This window comes from Delphinapterus leucas, chromosome X, assembly GCF_059928025.1.
Source record: "Delphinapterus leucas isolate spDelLeu-1000000601 "Yukka" chromosome X, BTC_Dleu_Yukka2, whole genome shotgun sequence".
Taxonomy (NCBI): domain Eukaryota; kingdom Metazoa; phylum Chordata; class Mammalia; order Artiodactyla; family Monodontidae; genus Delphinapterus; species Delphinapterus leucas.
The window spans coordinates 57,753,861-57,772,977 of NC_143150.1; the positions used below are offsets into that span (position 1 = coordinate 57,753,861).

A 19,117-nucleotide genomic window follows, 5' to 3' on the forward strand; every position below is an offset into this window, starting at 1 on the left:
AACACATATTTTGAACTTTTTTGTAATGTGTTATAATCTCTTACTGTGTATATCAAGTTTCTGATATATATATTTTTTTTTTCTGCAGCTGTTTGTCAAATCGCTTGCTTTCCTAGATGACTCTATAATCACATTAGATTGTCTATGCTATGGACTGAAAGCTTGTCTCCCCAAAATTCATGGGTTGAAACTCTAATCCTAAATGTGGTGGTATTTAGAGATGGGGCTTCTGGGAGGTAATAGGTCATAAGGGGGGAAACTTCATGTTGGGATTAGTGCCCTTATAAGAAGAGGCATGGTAGAGCTAGCTTCCTCTCTCTCTCTTCACCTTGTGAGGACACAGCAAGAAGATGACTGTCTGCAAACCAGAAAGAGAGCTCTCACCAGGAACATAATCATAGGCACTTTGGTCTTGGATTTCCCAGCCTCTAGAGCTGTGAGAAATTTCTCTTGTTTAAGCCATCTAGTTTATGGTATTTTGTTATAGTTGACCACCTGAGCTCAGACAATGTAATACAAAGCAAAGAGGGTTTTGTGAAGCAAGCTGTTGTGGCTTTCCTTAATTCATAGAAGATTTGTCAGAAAAAATCAAATTCCATAATTATGTCATTTATTTCTAAATGTTAAATGTTAAATTTTCTGATCATTCAAATTTTGGAAGGACAGTTTTCCTCTAAATGGTAAATATAATATAAAAGATCTGATGACTTCAATGCAAATATTTTGTGAGTAATTACAATGAGTAATACAAATTTAAATACCTGTTTTTTTATGACAAACTACCAGGATAAAAATAATCTGTACATGTAATAGAGAAAATGTGTTTTTTTAATAGTTCCTGTATGTGACAAGTAGTAGTACATGATAAACTCTCAATTCATAGGTTTGCCCACTGCATGTGATATTTTAATAGATTGAACTTTGAAAACGTGCTTCATCAAGAAGCACATTGAAAACAAATTTCTGTTGAAATATAGATCAACAGAGGTGTGAAATTTCTGTCCATATAATTGGGTACCACATAGTATCATATTGATAACTGTTCTTAAAAGAAGGGGTGAGGTTTTAACATATGAACACCTAATTTGTCAATTAATTCAAATATTTTTGTTATGCTAGTTCCTGTGAATTATTATTTTAAAACTAATAATGTTACTATCATACAATAGCACCTTTGCAAAAATAAACAAGAAAAACTTGGCAAATATATTAAAAACTTCTCACTGCATATTCACTGAATTCAACTCTGTAAAAAAATTTTTTTATTTCCTTCTCATCCTCTGATGGAAATCTATTTCAATAGATTTGCAGAGAAATTTATCAAAAGGAATGCAAAATAAATATTTTGTTTTCAACTGACTTTAGTCAAAATAACTATATGAAAGTAGATGTAATTTTCTTCAGCGTAAAATGCTTTCTGCATAATTGCAGGACTTAAATAACCATGTGATCCATGTCAACTTTTACAAAACAGTATCCAATTGTGTTTGTGAAGGTTCTGACTTCCTCTTAAAATAGGTTGCATATGAAATAGACAAATCAGCAATAAACAAAAATATAGCTATATTGCTTTTATACATTAACAATATTTGGATTATTAAAGGAAAAGATAATTATCCTTTCCATTTCAATCGTTATCTCCACCAATAGCCAAATACTAGTCATGAACTCCGTCCCCAAGTGCCTCTTTGATCCAAATTCATCACAAAGCTATCAAAAGTCCCAAACATTCAATCAAAATGTAGCTGATTCATTCTGAGTAATGGTCATTAAGAAAGTAAACAAAGGTACTTCTGAAGAGCCATAATCATGCCTCTATTGAGAGTATTTTTTCATCATTTCAAAGTAAGCGTGACAATTCCATTACTGTAAATCATGTTTTTTTTTTCATAATAGAGTTTCCCTGTTTTGTGTGGGGTCACATTTATATAGTAGCCATCCAATTTCAAAATCATAGGAAACTTATTCCATCTTTTTTTTTTTTTTTTTTGCGGTACGCGGGCCTCTCACTGTTGTTGCCTCTCCCATTGCGGAGCACAGGCTCCGGACGCGCAGGCTCAGCGGCCATGGCTCAAGGGCCCAGCCGCTCCACGTCATGTGGGATCTTCCTGGACTGGGGCACGAACCCGTGTCCCCTGCATCGGCAGGTGGACTCTCAACCACTGCGCCACCAGGGAAGCCCCTATTCCATCATTTAAATAATGTTCATGGGTGATTTTTTGTCTCAAAGACAACTCAGATTCCTGGTTTACGTTCTGATCAAGTATTCAAACAGAGCTCTGATTAGCTGGAGTAGACTAGTTCACTGAGGACCACAACCTTTACAGGAAGCACAATGCCTCTTGGCCATGGAAATATATATGGAGCTTAATAAAAATTTATCAGTTTTTCTTTGCCTTTCCTACAAAGGTTATGTTTTAAATTTTTTTTTTTACATCTTTATTGGAGTATAATTGCTTTACAATGGTGTGCTAGTTTCCGCTTTACAACAACGTGAATCAGTTACACATATACACATGTTCCCATATCTCTTCCCTCTTGTGTCTCCCTCCCTCCCACCCTCCTTATCCCACCCCTTTAGGTGGTCACAAAGCACCTTGTTGATCTCCCTTTGCTATGCAGCTGCTTCCCACCAGCTATCTATTCTATGTTTGGTAGTGTATATATGTCCATGCGACTCTCTCACTTTGTCACAGCTTACCCTTCCCCCTCCCCATATCCTCAAGTCCATTCTCTAGTAGGTCTGTGTCTTTATTCCTGTCTTACCCCTAGATTCTTCATGACATTTTTTTTCTTCGGTTCCATATATATGTGTTAGCATATGGTATTTGTCTTTCTCTTTCTGACTTACTTCACTCTGTATGACAGACTCTAGGTCCATCCACCTCACTACAAATAACTCAATTTCATTTCTTTTTATGGCTGAGTAATATTCCATTGTATATATGTGCCACATCTTCTTTATCCATTCTTCATTGTTTTAGAAGTCCCACAAACTGGAAGCTAATTTAAAATGGAACAAAAATGTCTAGAATCTCACATTTCTTCTGCCTTCACTTCTTTTACTCCCATGTGCATCTATTACAATCATATCAATATTTCAAAGCCCAGCTCAAATCCATCAACTGTAATTCCATTTGTGATTACTGCTCTCTCTTTCTTCAATCTAGGTTTGATCTCTCCCTCCTCTAAATTCTGGTAATACTTGGTTGTTCTCTATGCTATCCATCACAGTCTTATGTAAGTTAAATGGTACTTGTTGCTTGTCTTAAATTTAATTTGTGAGTCCTGGAAGTCAGGAATTATGTCCTATTCATATCCTATATTTCTCTCTCTGTGATGTGTAAATATCAAGAGTATAATATTTGTTGAATAAATGGAGGAACAAAGGAACAAATCAAGGGTTGCCCGGATTAGCTACTCTTTTGATCCTATATACCCTTATATTATCTCCTCAACAAAAGGAAAAATATATGAAAGAGCTTATTTCACGTGTTACTTGGAGGGCAGAGAGGCCATTTGCCAAACTAATAGGAGACATAAGGAGGATTATAAAATATTATTTGTGTTTCATTACCCATTTATCCTGAAATTTTGAAAAAAATTATTCTAGAATATGATGATAATGATATAAATTATCATAAGTATTTATTTAATGTTTCACAGTTTTAAACTATATTTTACTCATATTATCTCCAGAGAGCCAATGAAATAAATGGTATAGATTATTACTATCACCTATATTTTACAGTTGTGGAAACAAGTTCAGAAGGGTTAATTGTCATATCCAAGGTCATTCAGCGATTAATTGGCAGAATAAGAATTGAAATTCAGATCTTTCTGAGTATAAGCCTTGTATGGTATATACTACTCCACAACCGCATCACAAACACCAAAAAGATGCAGTGGTTACTTTGTCTCACACCAGCAATGGGAATGGATTTTGCACATTCTTCTACTCTGTCCTTAGCTGGGCACACCTCCCACACACTGTTCTTATGAATGCAAGACAGGAAGCTAGAAGTAAAGGTCATATCTGTGGTCATTTAATGAAAACAAACAACAACAATAACAAAAATAAAAAACAAAAAACACCTTAGCAGGCTTAGTCAGAAATCAAACTCATCAATACTTTATGCTAAGCAACTGAGTCAATGAGCTGTGTGTTTATACTGAAGATCTAATGGTATTGCTATTATTTTATCAACATTTACATGTAATTAACACCTTTGTCCTCTTCTAAATCATGATTTTTACCTTTATAACTGAGGCCCCAGCTCTGGAGATTGGACTGTGAATCTGGGCTGCAGCAGCCATGTTGGCAATAGTATTGAGATGGTTCATCTGATTCATTGCCATGGCAACTGATGCAGGAGGTAAGCTGACTGGAAGTAGGGGATGAGGCATCATCATAAATGGCAGATCCAGTCCTAAAAGAGACAGCACATGTTAAATTATTACATTAGTTACATTGTTTGGACAAAGGGAAATCACATCAAAATTGATCCTATAAAATAGTAAAAAAAAATCTATATTTCACTCTTGTTGAATTTTTTTAAATGAATTTTTAATATATCCTAGTATCTCTGAGAAATTACTAGTACTTATGGCATTTAACATTGTTTTATAATTTTAAAATATTCCTATATCCACAGACTTTTATTTAACAATATTCCTTGTTCATGCTGTCACTCCCAAAATAGTTTCAGGGTTCAAACATTTTTACTTATAAAAACAGACAAAAATCTTTCAGCTGAACATCACTTTGTTTAACAAAAAGAAGTAACTTTCTTTTCAAACATTATAATGTACTGATGTGTAGATAGTTTCTAGCTTAACTCTTTCTTTAGGAGACATAATAGTGGCGCTGGTATGATAAGATATAGATTAGGCTTCAGAATTATTGAAGAAAATAAGATTTGGAATATGTCCTACTCTTTTAGTTATAAATCTCTAAAATGAATGTGTATAGCTCTAATTTGGAACATTTGTCTGTAAGGAATAACTCCCCTACCAAAATATCAGCCTGTTTTCCAGTTTAATAACAAATACCAATATCTTTGAGTAGCATCAAGAATTCCATTTGTTTTCTTATGCAATGTGAAATATTTCTCACATATTTTGAATTTCTTAATATCTTTCAAGTACTATCCACATTACACTTGTGGTAGCCACAGATATGTCATCACGAAAATGGTAACAAATTAAAATAGTTGTCTACTTTCCCCTTATAAGGTTGGGATTGTGAAGAAATACCTTTGAGCAGAGGATAAGGAAAGTTAACTTAACATTACGGATGTTAACATGACTACAATAAGTAAACCATAGCACTTTATAATGTATTTTAAACTATTATCTTGATCTTGCCTTCTTTTGGACATGAGCCCAGAAACTATCAATCTTTAACAGATGTTCTAAAACATGCTTGCCTAAAATTTTCCTAAATTGTTACCGACTATTAACATTCTACTATGGGCAATGTTTGTGTTTGTCTTGCACACAATTATCAACTGTTAATAACATCTCTTTTTCCTCTTTGCCATCCCCTCATTTTTTCTTGCTTCCCATATCACAACAGCAAGTGTACAACAATGAATCTATAGGAAATATATTCACAGGCCCCTTAAATAACTTTCCTCAAAACAACAGTAACAGTAATACAAACACTTTACACACATATTTTTAGGACAAAAAGGAGGCTCGAAGGAAGAAACATTGTGAATTGATTTGAAGTCCATCTCCTGGGTTCAACAATAATGGTTGAATTAAAGTCATTAACAAAACAATTTCAAAAGCAGCACAATAAAACAAACTTCCGGATATAACAGGTCTCATACATTAAAGTGGTTATCTCTATTAAAGAAACTTGTAAATAAAGAATACAACCATCACCAATATTTCTGATAAAGATAGCTACAAAATGCACTGTTATCAGAATTACACAAGGATAATAAAAAAGCTAGAAACAAATTTTGCATGGAACCCCAGAAGGGAAACATATTCTATACTTCCTATGACTCCAAATCCCCAAAGAATATTGATAAAGTATTTTAAACTTTTCCCCATCACTTCACTTATGACTCAGTCTCTGAATCCTTTTTAGGAGCAATCTATCAAAACATACTTTTCAGATGTGAAACCTTTTTCCTGTGATTATTAATTTAAAGCCTGAACACAACGTAAACACTGAATTCAAAATGGATTTCTGCACCCCGTTTTAAATTGGTTTATTTTCAGTTAAGCTTTCAAAATTACTTAGATATATATGCATTTTATACGTTAACTATCATACAGCTTTGCTATAATGATAGGATATTCCATAACATAAATTAATCACTATTTATCTTCCCCTAAGAACCTTCACTTTATGCTCCATGTAATAGCAACCATCAATAACATATGTATATTTCTATATAAGCTTCTCATTTATCACAAACCCAAGATAATTATAGACTTCCAATTCTTCTTTATGGACTCAGTATTTGAATAGAAAATTGATCAAACCGTAGATGAAAAGTAGCCATCAGTGCCTCCATTTACCTCTCAAATAAACTTTTGTTCAGTTTACATTTCCCTTAGCAGTATAATAATCTTTCCTCATTCTCCAAAGTTTTCCAGCATCATTCAGATACCATCTGGCAGTATCAAGTCATATGCCTACTTAAAGTCCAATTGACATGCAAACTAAATGCAAACCACAAACAGAATTTAACAGCTCATTGACAGTTTTAAAATACAATTCATCAAACATTTCAAATAACCATGAAGGGCTTAAAAGTCACAATTTCATATCATGACCTACAATAACTAACCATGAATTGACTATAGTACCCTGGAATTTAAGCTAATATTTATATTACAGGCAAGTTTAACAGTGACCCCAGTTGAGCTGCACATGCAAAGCATATGCAAATACTGAATTATGTAAGTCAACCTTTTCCCAAAGCTGGAAACATTAAGAGCTATCAATAGTATACAATACTCCAGCAATCTGGCTCATTTAGTCATATGTCAGAAATGTACAGCAACTTTTAATAGAATGGTAATGAAGACAAACACTTTTTAAATATCACCAAAATGAATTTTTCTTTCCTGTCAACCACAAGGACATCAGGCAGATGACTATAAGCACTCTTTCTAATGCATCTTGGTATTCTGGCAACTCCTATAACTTTTATGTAAGTGCATGGCACCACCTCCTCCCAGCCATTAAGGTTACAAACTTCAATAATACTCTAATCTTCCCTCTAAAATATCACATTCATTTGGTTTCCAAGTCATGTTTTCCTCTGTGATATATTGCATTCTACAGTCAGGCACTAATCCCACCATGCTTAGAAGGTAACCTGTCTTCCTGGTTTTCCTATGCCATTTAATTTGCCTTTCCACTCCAATTTTTAGACTTTCGGTGGCTACTCACTGTCTCTAGAATAAAATATAAGCTCTTTGGTTTCATGTGAACATACATTTCTAGCTTTGATATCTCACTATATCCCTCTGTGTATGCTCTACTCTAGCCCCTCTGGACTAGTTGTAGCTCTCTGCAATTTTAACTTACCTTAGCCTTCACTTTTGTTGATGCCTCTCTCTGGAATCTACCACTCTAACACATTTATTTGGGTATGGTAAAAGTCCTCCTCCTCCTTTTCATCAATGGACTTTAATTTTAGAGCAGTTTTAGGTTTACAGAAAAAAATGAGCAGAATTTACAGAGAATTTCCATATACTTCCCCTCCACCAGCAGTTTCCCCTCTAAGTAACATCATGGATTAGTGAGGTACACTTGCTACAATGGATGAATCAATATTGATACATTATTATTAACTACTGTCCATAGTGTGCAATAGAGTTCATTCTTTGTGTTGCAAATTCTAAGGATTTTCACAAATGCACAGTATCATGTATCTACCATTACAGTATAATACAGAATAGTTAGTTTAACTGGCCTTAAGAATCCCTTCTGCTCCATCTATTCACCCCTCCTCTTACACTTGGCTTTTAATGTCTCTATAGATTTGCCTTTTCCTGAATGCCATATACGTGGACTCATACAGTATTTGTTTTTTTCAGGCTGGCTTTGTTTCTCTTAGATATATGCACTAGTCTTTTCCAGGCATCACAACTCATTTGTTTTTATTGCTAACTATTCTTCCATGGCATGGATATACCACAGTTTGTTTACTCATTCAGCTATTGAAGGACACTGTGGTTTGCTTCCAACTTTTAGCAATTATGAATAGGATTGCTATAAACATTGGTATGTAGATATTTGTGTGGACATAAATTTTCAATTCATTTGATAAACAAGGGAGACTCGGTTTAGCTTTGTGAGAAACTGTCAAATGCTTTCCAATATGGCTGTCCCATATTGCATTCCCACCAGCAATGAATGAGAGCTCCTCTTGCTCCAAATCCATACCAGCAATTAATGTTGATGAAGTTTTGGATTTTAGCCATTCCAATAGGTGTGCAGGGGTATCTCATTTGTTTTAATCTGAAACTCCCTAATGGCATATGATGTTGAGTATATTTTCATATGATTATTTGTCATCTGTATATCTTATTTGATGAGGTGTCTGTTCAGGTCTTTGACCCATTTTTAATTAGGCTATTTCTTTTTTTAAAATTGAAATATAATTGACTTACAATGTTATATTAGCTTCAGGTGTACACTTGATGATTCGATACTTTTATAGATTATGCACCATACAAAGTTATTATAAAATATTGACTCTATTCCCTGTGTTGTTCATTACATCCCTAAGATCTATCTGTTTTATAACCTGTAGTTTGTACCTCTTAATCCCCATCACCTATTTTGCCCTTCCCCCAACACCTGCCCCTTGTGGTAACAACTAGTTTGTTCTCTGAATCTGTGAGTCTGTTTATGTTTTGTAATATTTGTTAATTTGATTTGTTTTTTAAATTCCGCATATAAGTGAAAACATACAGTATTTGTCTTTCTCTGTCTGACATTTCTCTAAGCATAGTACCCTCCAGGTCCATCCACATTGTTGCAAATGGCAAGATTTCAAGTGCTGACTAATATTTCACCTCTTCTTTAACCATTCATCAGTTGTAGACATTTAGGTGGCTTCCATTATCTTGGCTACTATAAATAATGCTGCTATGAACAGTTAGGTACATATTTTTTCTTTCAAATTAGTATTTTTGGTTTCCTCAGATAAATACCCAGGAGTGGAACTGCTGGATGGTATGGTAGTTCTATTTTCAATTTTTTGAGGAATGTCCATATCATTTTACATAGTGGCTACACCAATTAACATTCCATCAACAGTGCATGAGGGTTCCTTTTCTCCAAATCCTTGCCAATATTTGTTACTTCTTATCTTTTTGACAGGCATGAGGTGAGATCTCATTTTGGTTTTGATTTGCATTTCCCTGATGATTAGTGATGTTGAGCATATTTTCATGCATCTGTTGGCCATCTGCATGTCTTCTTTGGAAAAATGTCTATTCAAGTCCACTGCCCATTTTTTAATCAGGTGATTTTTTGATGTTGAGCTGAATGAGTCCTTTGTATGTTTTGGATATTATCGCCTTATCAGATATATCTTATATAAATATCTTCTCCCATTCAGTAGGCAGACTTTTCTTTTATTAATAGTTTCCTTCACTGTGCAGAAGTTTTTTAGTTTTAGGTAGTCACAATTGATTATTTTTGCTTTTGTTTCCCTTGCCTGAGGACACATATCCAAAAATATATTGCTAAGATTGAGGTCAAAGAACTTACTGCCTATGATTTTTTATGAGTTTTATGTTTCAGGTTTTACTTTTAAGTCTTTAATCTGTTTGAGTTTATTTTTGTATATTGTGTGAGAAAGTAGTCCAGTTTGATTCTTTTCCATGTAGCTGTCCAGTTTCCCAACACCATTTACTGAAGAGGCTGTCTTTTCCCCATTGTAAACTTTGCCTCCTTTGCCAGAGATTTATTGACCATGTGAGTCTCGGATCATATCTGGGCTCCCTATTCTGTTTCATTGATCTATGTGTCTGTTCTTGTGCCAGTACCATACTGTTTGGATTACTGTAGCTTTGAAGTACATCTTGGAATCAGGGAGCATGACACCTCCAGCTTTGTTTTTCTTTCTCAAGATTGTTTTGGGGTCTTTCATGTTTCCATATAAATTTTAGAATTATTTGTTCTAGTTCTGTGAAAAATGCCATGGGTATTTTGATAGAGTCTGCATTGAATCTGTAGATTGCCTTGGGTAGTATGGTCATTTTAACAATATTAATTTTTCCAATCCATGAGCATAGCGTTTCCTTCTATTTGTTTGTGTCATCTTCAATTTCTTTCATCAACGTCTTACAGTTTCCTGAGTACAAAACGTTTAACTTCTTGGTTTGGCTTATTCCTAGGTATTTCATTCTTTTTAATGCAATTGCAAATGAAATTGTTTTCTTAACTTCTCTTTCAGATAGTTCATTGTTAGTGTATATAAATGCAATAGATTTCTGTATATTAATTTTGTTTCCTACAAATTTACTGAATTTTTTTTTAGCTCTAATAGTTTTGGGTGGTATCTTTAGAGTGTTCTCTATATAGTATCACATCATTTACAAACAGTGAGTTTTTACTTCCCTTCCAATTTGGGTTCCTTTTATTTATTTTTTCTTATCTGATTGCTGTGGCTAGAACGATCTTGAATAAAAGTGGCAAGAGTGGGTATCTTTGTCTTGTTCCTGACCTTAGATGAAGTGTTATGAGCTTTTCACCATTGTGTACTCTGTTGGATGTAGGTCTGTAATATATGGCCTTTATTATGTTGAGATATCTTCCCTCTATACTAATATTATTAAGAGTTTTTAATCATAAATGGATGTTGGATTTTATTAAAAGCTTTTTCTGCATCTATTGAGATGATTTTTATCTTTTGTTTTGCTAATGTGGTGTATTATGTTGACTGAGTTTCAGATATTGAGCCATCCTTGTATCCCTGTAATAAATTCCACTTGATCATGGTATATGATCTTTTTAATCAATTGCTGATTCAGTTTGCTAATATTTTGTTGAGAATTTTTGCATATATGTTCAACAGTGATATTGGCCTCTAATTTTATTTTTTGTGGTGTCTTTGTCTGATTTTGGTATAAGTGTGACGTTGGCTTCATGGAATTAGTTCGGAAGCATTCCTTCCTTTTCAATATTTTGGAATAGTTTGAGAATGATAGGCATTCACTCTTCTTTAAATGTATGGTAGAATTCACCTGTGAAGCCATCTGGTACTGGACTTCTATTTGTTGGGAGTTTTTCTATTATTAATTTGATTTCCTTACTGGTCATATTTTCTATTTATTTCAGAGTCAATCCTGGGAGATTGTACATTTCTAGAAATTTTTCCATTTCTTCTAGGTTGTCCATTTTATTGGCATGTAATTGTTTGAGGTAAACTCTTAGGATCCTTTGTATTTCTGTGGTACTGGTTTAAATTCTCCTTTTTCATTGTTGATTTTATTTAGTTGGGTCTTCTCTCTTTTTTTCTTCATGGGTCTGCCTAAAGATTTAACAATGTTGTTTACATTTTAACAGAACCAACTCTTAGTTTCCTTGATCTTTACTATTTTTGTCTCTATATCCTTTACTTCTGCTCTGATCTTTATTATTTCTTTCTTTCTACTAACTTTGGGGTTTTTTTCTAGTTCCTTTATGTGTAAGGTTAAGTTGTTTAAGATTTTTCTTCTTTCCAGGAATGGACTTATATCACTATAAACAACCCTCTTAGAATTGCTTTTGTTTTCCATAGATTTTGAATTTTTTTTTCCATTTCCATTTGTCTCCAGGTATTTTTAATTTCTTCTTTGATTTCTTAGTGACACATTGATTGTTCAGTAGCATATTGTGTAGCCTCCACATTTTTGTGTTTTTGCAGTTCATTTCATTATGGCTGATTTCTAGTCTCATAGCGTTGTGGTGGGAAAAGATGCTTGATATGATTTCAACCTTGCTAAATTTATTGGGACTTGTTTGTGGCCCAGCATGTGATCTATCCTGGAAAGTGTTCCATGTGCACTTGAAAAGAATGTTATTCTGCAGGTTTTGGATGTCATGTTCTATGTATGTATCTTTTAATTCCATCTGATCTAATGTGTCATTTAAGGCCAATGTTTCCTTATTGATTTTTGTTTGAGTGATAGATCCACTGTTGTAAATGGGGTGTAAATGTCACTTACTATTATTTTGTTACTGTCAATTTCTCCCTTTATGTTTGATAGTATTTGCTATGTATTTGGGTGCTCTTATATTGAGTTCACATATATTTATAATTGTTATATCTACTTGTTGGATTGATCCTTTTATAATTATGTAATGCCCTTCTTTCTCTTGCTACAGTCTTTGTTTTAAAGTCTGTGTTGTCTGATATAAGTATTGCTACCCCAGCTTTCTTCATTTCCATCTGCATGAAGTACCTTTTCCCATTCTCTCAGTTTCAGTCTGTATGTGTCTTTAGATCTGAAGTGAGTCTCTTATAAGCAGCATATGTATGAGTCTTGTTTTTTAATCAATATAACCAAACCTGTTTCTCTTGGTTGGAATATTTATTCCATTTACATTTAAAGTAATTATTGATAGATGTGTACTTACTGTCATTTTGTTTTCTGATTGTTTTTGAAGTTCTCTTTTGTTCCTTTCTTACCTTTTGCTCTCTTCCCTTGTGATTCGATGACTATCTTTAATGTTATATTTGAACACTTTCTCCTTTTTTGTGTGTATCTATTATAGGTTTTTGGTTTGTCTTTACCATGTGCTTCATATATTAAGTGGATGATCTCTTAAGTTCAAACAGATTCTAACAACCCTGCATTTTATTCTCCATCCTTCACAGGTAATGTTTTTGATGTCATATTTTACTTTTTTTTTTGTTTTGTATATCACTTAACTACTTATTGTGGATATAGATGATTTTACTACTTTTATCTTTTAACCTTACTACCAGCTTTTAAGTGGTTGATCTACTACCTTTCCTGTATGTTTGCCTTTACCAATGAGACATTTCCTTTCATAATTTTTATATTTCTAGTTGTGGTCTTTTCCACTTAAAGGAGTTCTTTTAACATTTCTTGCAAAGCAGTTTTAGTGGTGCTGAACTCTTTAGTTTTTGCTTGTCTGTAAAACTATCTCTCCTTCAAATATGAATGACAGCCTTACCAGATTGTTTATTCTTGGTTGTAGGGTTTTGCCATTAATCACTTTCATCATGCCAGTCATTTCTGGCCTGCAAAGTTTCTGCTGATAAGGGTCTGATTGTTTTATGGAAGTTCCCTTCAAAGTAACCAGCTGCTTGCATATTACTGTTTTTAAGATTTTCTCTTTATTTTTTGTCATTTTAATTATAATTTGTCTTGGTGTGGATCTGTTTGGTTTCACCTTGTCTGGAACTATCTGTGCTTCCTGGACCTGGATGTCCATTTCCTTTCCCAGGGTAGGGAAGTTTTCAGCTATTACTTATTCAAATAAATTCTCTGTCCTCTCTTCTCTTCCTGCCCCCCCCAGCATGCTGATGTTAGAATGCTTGATGTTGTCCCAGATGTCTTCTAAACTGTTCTCATTTTTTAAAATTATTTTCCTTTTTTCTGTTCAGCTTGAGTGATTTCCACTACTCTGTCTTCCATTTTGCCAGTGCATTCCTCTGTATCATCTAATCTACTATTGATCCCTTCTAGTGCATTTTTTATTTAGGTTATTGTATTCTTCATTTCTGTTTAGTTCTTCTTTATATTTTCTAACTATTTGTAAAGCTTCTCACTGTGATCATCTATTCTTCTCCTGACTTCATTGAGCATCTTTATGATTATTAAGTTGAACTCTTTATTGGGTAGATTGCTTGTTTCCACTTTGCTATGTTTTTCTTCTGTGGTTTTGTCTTGTTTCTCTGTTTGGAACACATTCCTCTGTCTCCTCACTTTGCCTAATTTTCTATGTATATTTCTATGTATTAAGTAGGTTGGTTACATTTCCTGATTTTGGAAAATTGGCCTTTTATAGGAGACGTCCTATGGGGCACAGCAGCATAAACCTTCTGGTTGGCAGAGCTATGTGCTCTAGGAGTGACTTCTGTGTGGGCTGCATGAGCCCTTCTGTTGTGATGGGTTCAACTACTATGGGCACACTGGTAGGTGAGGTTAGTCACCAGCCCATTTGGCTGCCAGGCCTTTCCTTGTGCAATGGCTTCAAGCTCATGGGTGTGTAGGGCTGGGCTGGCTGCACTGCTCAGGCAGTCCCAGGGATTGTGCCAGCCCACTGGTGGGAGGGTGGTTCTCAGCATGGCTGGATCCTGAGTTTTCTTATCTACTGTGTCTCCATTATTTTTACTTTTTGCTGTTGCTGCTTTTGCTTTTTTTTGCTTTTCTTTTACTTGATACCTGATTACACAAGAAGTATTTTAAGTACAAGCAAAATCATCAATATCCCGGGTCACTAATATTCATAGGCCAGTCTATGTCTTTAATTGGTGTATTTAGACCAATCATATTAAAGTGATGATGATAGTTGGATAGGTAGCTATCATATTTGTTACTGTTTTCTATTCATGTCCTTTTTTTTTTAAGTCTTGTCTTCCACTCTTTTGATTCTTTCTCTGGTGTTAACTGACCATTTTATATGACTCATTTTTCTCTCCTCTTTTATCATGTTAATTATACTTATTTTTCTAAAAAAATTAAGTGATTCCCCTGGAGTTTGTAATATACATTTTACAACTTATTTAAATCTGCTTTCAAATAACACTAAGCCATTTCATGGGTAGTGAAGTTACCTTATATCAGAGTATTTCCAATTCCTCCCTCCTGTCCTTTATAATATCACTGTCATTTATATCACTTATTCACTTATCCATAAAGTATAATTACCTAATATACCATTGTTATTGTTATTTGGAACAGTTTATTTGTTCAATTAAGAATATATATATATATACACACACACACACACACACACACACACACACACATATAATTTACCTTAATTTATTCCTTCTCTAACTCTCATCCTTTCTTTCTGTAGATCCAACTTTCTGACCTATACCATTTTCCTTCTCTCTGAAGACTTTCTTTTAACATTTTTTACAGGGCAGATCTGGTGGTATGGTAACAAATTCCTTTAACTTTTGTTCATCTGAGGAAGTCTTTATTTCCTCACTTTTAAAGGAAAATTTCACTGGATACAAAATTCTAGGTTGGTGGAATTTTTTCTTTCATCACCAACAATTTCACACCACTCTATTCTTCAATGCCTGGTTTCTGAAAGTAAGTCTAAAGTAATTCTTCTCTTTGTTCCTGTACATGTAAGGAGTTTTTTTTTTTTTCTCTCTGTCTTCCTTCGAGATTTTTTCTTTTTGATTTTCCATTTTGACTATAATATGCATAGCAGTAGATTTGTTAATATGTATCTTTCTTAGTGTTTTGTAAGCTTTCTGGGTCTGTAGTTTGGAATCTCTCATTAATTTGGGAAAATTTTCGGCCATTGTTACTTCAAATAGTTCGTCTCTTCCTTTCCCCCAATCTTGTCCTTCTAGTATTTCCATTACATGTGTGCTACACCTTTTGTAATTGCCACACAGTTCTTGGATATGCTGTTATGTTTTCTTTTTCATTCATTTTTGCTTTGTTTTTTCAGTTTGAGAAGTTTCTTTTGACATATCTCCAAGTTTCCTAATCCTTACCTTGACCCTGGCCAGTCTACTGATGAGCCCATCTTAGGCATTTTTCATTTTATTGGAGTATTTTTGATTTTCAGTATTTCCTTTTGATGCTTAGATTTTCCCTTTCTCTGCTTAAAATTTCCATGAATACTTTTGTTTTCCACTTTTCCCATTCTCTTAGTATATTAATCATAGTTATTTAAAATTCCTAGTCTGATAATTCTAAAATATCTGCTATGTGTAATTCTGGTACTGTCACTTGTTTTTTCTCTTCATACTGTGTTTTTTGCCTTTTACATGCCTTGCAATTTTCTTGTTTAAAGCCAGAAATTGTGTATTGGGTAAAGGGAAGTGACATAAACAGACCTTTATTGGGAAATTTTTTGTTTATTGGCAAGGAGTTAGACTGTTTACTGTTTGCTGTAGTTGTCATATTAGCAGCTATATTTTCCTATCTTCCCTGTTGTCTTTGTTTTTACCTACAGGCTTTCTGAGGCATTCTGTTCTTTCAGTTGTAACACCCTGTTATTAGGCAGAGCCCTAATGTGTAGAGAGAAGAAATGGTCTATAATCCTATGATCAAGTCTCAGTCTCCTAGTGAGACTGTGTCCTTGGGCTGTGACTTTCACAAGTTCTTTTCTGCCTTTTTGCCCTCTTAGGTGAGACAGGAAGGCTAGAGGGGACTAGAGTTGAGTATTTCTCTTTCCCCACATGAAAAACTAAAGGGGCTGGAGTTTTGTATCTCTATTCCCTCGCATCAATGGCTACAGGGTACTGGAGTTTACTGTATCCCTTCCCCCAAGTCAGGCTGTGGTGAAACCAAATAGTTTAAGCTCTGGTAAAGTAGTTTCCTTTGAGGATGGGCCTCTGTTAAGGAGGACAGAACATTCTGGACATATTTTGAAATGGTTATTTTTTTCTCTCCTCTTCTAGAAGCATGAGGACAACTTTCTCAAGTCTTCATCCTGAGAACTTCATAGGGTTCTGGAGGTAAAACTCATGAAACTGTAGGGGCCCCCTAAGTGTGGGCCCCCAGGAGTCTTCATCTCTCAAGCTAGATTCACTCTGAATCTTCAGAAATAACTCAATTACTCTTTAAATACTTCTACCAGGCTCTAGCTCTGGCTTCTGCTCCCTATAATCTGTGATTCTCTGTATCTGCCAATCTATCCAGTTTGGGGGTTAACTGTACCCCGTGTACTCAATCTCCGATGGATTTAAAAGAGCTATTGATTTTCAGACTGTCCACTTTTTTCTTGTTGTGAGACAAGAATGACAACTTATAAGCTCTTTACATGTCAGACCAGAAACAAGAAGTCCTCTAGGTTTCCCCTCTTTATGACATAAGTCTGTCTTAATCAGTTGGTTTTGATTTATAATATTTACAACTTTTCTGACATTCATTTTATTTGTCTTTGCTTAACATTACATTTTTTATGAGACATTTCACCCTTTAGATTATAATCTCCTTAAAGGATGACACCATAACTTATTTTATATGCTTAATAACTGATGAATTTTATTAAGATTTAGGACATCATGTTAAAATATCTCAGAATTCCTCTGTTGCCTTAATCCTAGTGGGGGAATGAAAGTCTCAGAGAAAGGAATAATGGAATTCTTCTCCCAGATTTTCTGTCTGTAAGAAAAGTAAGATTTTAGCTAAGCAAGATATATAAGGCCTGCTTTCCTACAGAAAGATTTCTGAGTCTTTGAAGCTCCTAAAAACATTATCTAAACCTGAATTTGTATAATTCAGCTGCAGTTTGACTACTGAGTAATAAGTACTTACTATATGCAAGTCACTGCTAACAGTTTTTCCTTAATTATTTTTAGCTTTCTTAATAACCTTAATGCCTAGGTGTACTTTTATTCCTATTTTTCAGTTGTGGAAACTGAGACTTGGAAAAGTTATCTGACTTCTCCAGAGCCAGACAGTGATACAGAATTCAAAAGATGTGGAATTCAAACCCAAGTTTATGTGACTATAGCCAGAATTCTTAACTACTCTCTTACATAGCCTCCTGTGTACCTCTACTCTGCTATACGGCCACTCAATATATCTCTGTTCTAAAAACCTCACCCTTTCAAATGAATTCCTCTTTATCTACCTTCCTAACTTCAAATTGTTAAACCTTATCGAAGAGAAATAAACCATCCCTGGTATTGCAAGTTGTCCAGTGGGTCTTGGGTGGTATTTTTCTTACACACCAAATTTGGGGAGTACAGTATACATACTATTGGCCAGCAGCTGGTTCTGCTGCAGTGGATTGAGGGTAGGAGCTCCTCCAAGGCCTGGCTGGCCAGCCAGGGCTGCATGAGCAATTCCATGTTGGGGTCCAGGAGCAGCAAGAGGAGACTGCATCTTATCCTTATCCCAGGAAGAGTCACTTCCACCTGAAAAACATTCATATAAACAGATTGCAAGTTAACAACTTTCTATGAGAAGGATTTTTAAACTCCCTTTTTAGGGTTGTAATTATTAATATTACTATATAGATAATTATTATTAAACATAAGTGACTCATTTTTATGATGGTTTCAAAAACTTTCAATAGCCTTGGATTTAAGCTGACTCTGGGAAGACTAAACAGCTTTCACTAAAAATATAGGCTCACTTGCCTTACAGGTAGTCTAAAAAATCTGGAAGCATAATGAATAACTTTTGAAAGCATTTATATGTTGAAGGCCTTTAACTGAACACTACTGCCTCTCCTTCCAACCCTCTAACATACGTGTGCTATATCTTAATGAAAAGCAGTTGCTATTCACGCAAAAAGAACATATTCATAAGAGCATGATGACATGCAAAAATATGTGGTAAGATACAAAATGATCAGTTATTTTGTTTTCAGATCCAGCCCTCAAAAAGTTAATCTCTTCATACACAGCAGGCTTTTATACAAAATAAGATGGATAAAACATAAAACCACAGCTCTTAATTTGAAATTGTGCTTTACTTTGATCATCCATGCTAGAGAGTGAAGTAAAGTATGCATAAATGCAGACTACTATACTATATCATCATAATAATCTACAGTGGCATAGCTATTTCATCTGGCACTTAGCATACTGTGGGGCAGAACCATTGCTTAAAAGCATGTAGGAAACAACCACAGAATTATTTCCAGGTCATCTTTTTAAGAAGAATACTTTAAAAAGAGGGGTAGGGGTTGAATTCCAATCACTGCAGTAGCACACATTCTGGCTTTAGAAAACAAAATGGTTGTGTGGGCAGCCCCATCTATTCACTTGATGTATTTCATTAATTCAGAGATCAGTGGTTCTGTTCTTATTCCCATGCTGGAATTGTGACATTAGCATCTCCACATGGCTGACTCTATCCCATCTGATTGCCAAAACATTGACCCTGTTTTGTAGAGAGATTTAGGCCTGGGGATCTTGGGCATTCTGTAAAATATGTGCACTTATTGGCTTAAGATAAAAGTAGAAAG

At 34.6% G+C, this 19,117-nt stretch overlaps 1 protein-coding gene across 1 annotated transcript; it reads right to left on the reverse strand.

The window, feature by feature from the left end:
* Positions 1–3,260: 3,260 nt before the first annotated feature.
* LOC149744252 (dachshund homolog 2-like) lies at positions 3,261–18,531 on the reverse strand. Its single transcript, XM_089904302.1, has 2 exons — positions 17,901–18,531; positions 3,261–4,430 (listed from the first exon to the last, which is right to left on the reverse strand). The coding sequence occupies exons 1-2, from the start codon at positions 18,025–18,027 to the stop codon at positions 4,240–4,242; spliced, it is 318 nt and encodes a 105-aa protein (XP_089760428.1). The 5' UTR covers positions 18,028–18,531; the 3' UTR covers positions 3,261–4,239.
* Positions 18,532–19,117: the final 586 nt, after the last annotated feature.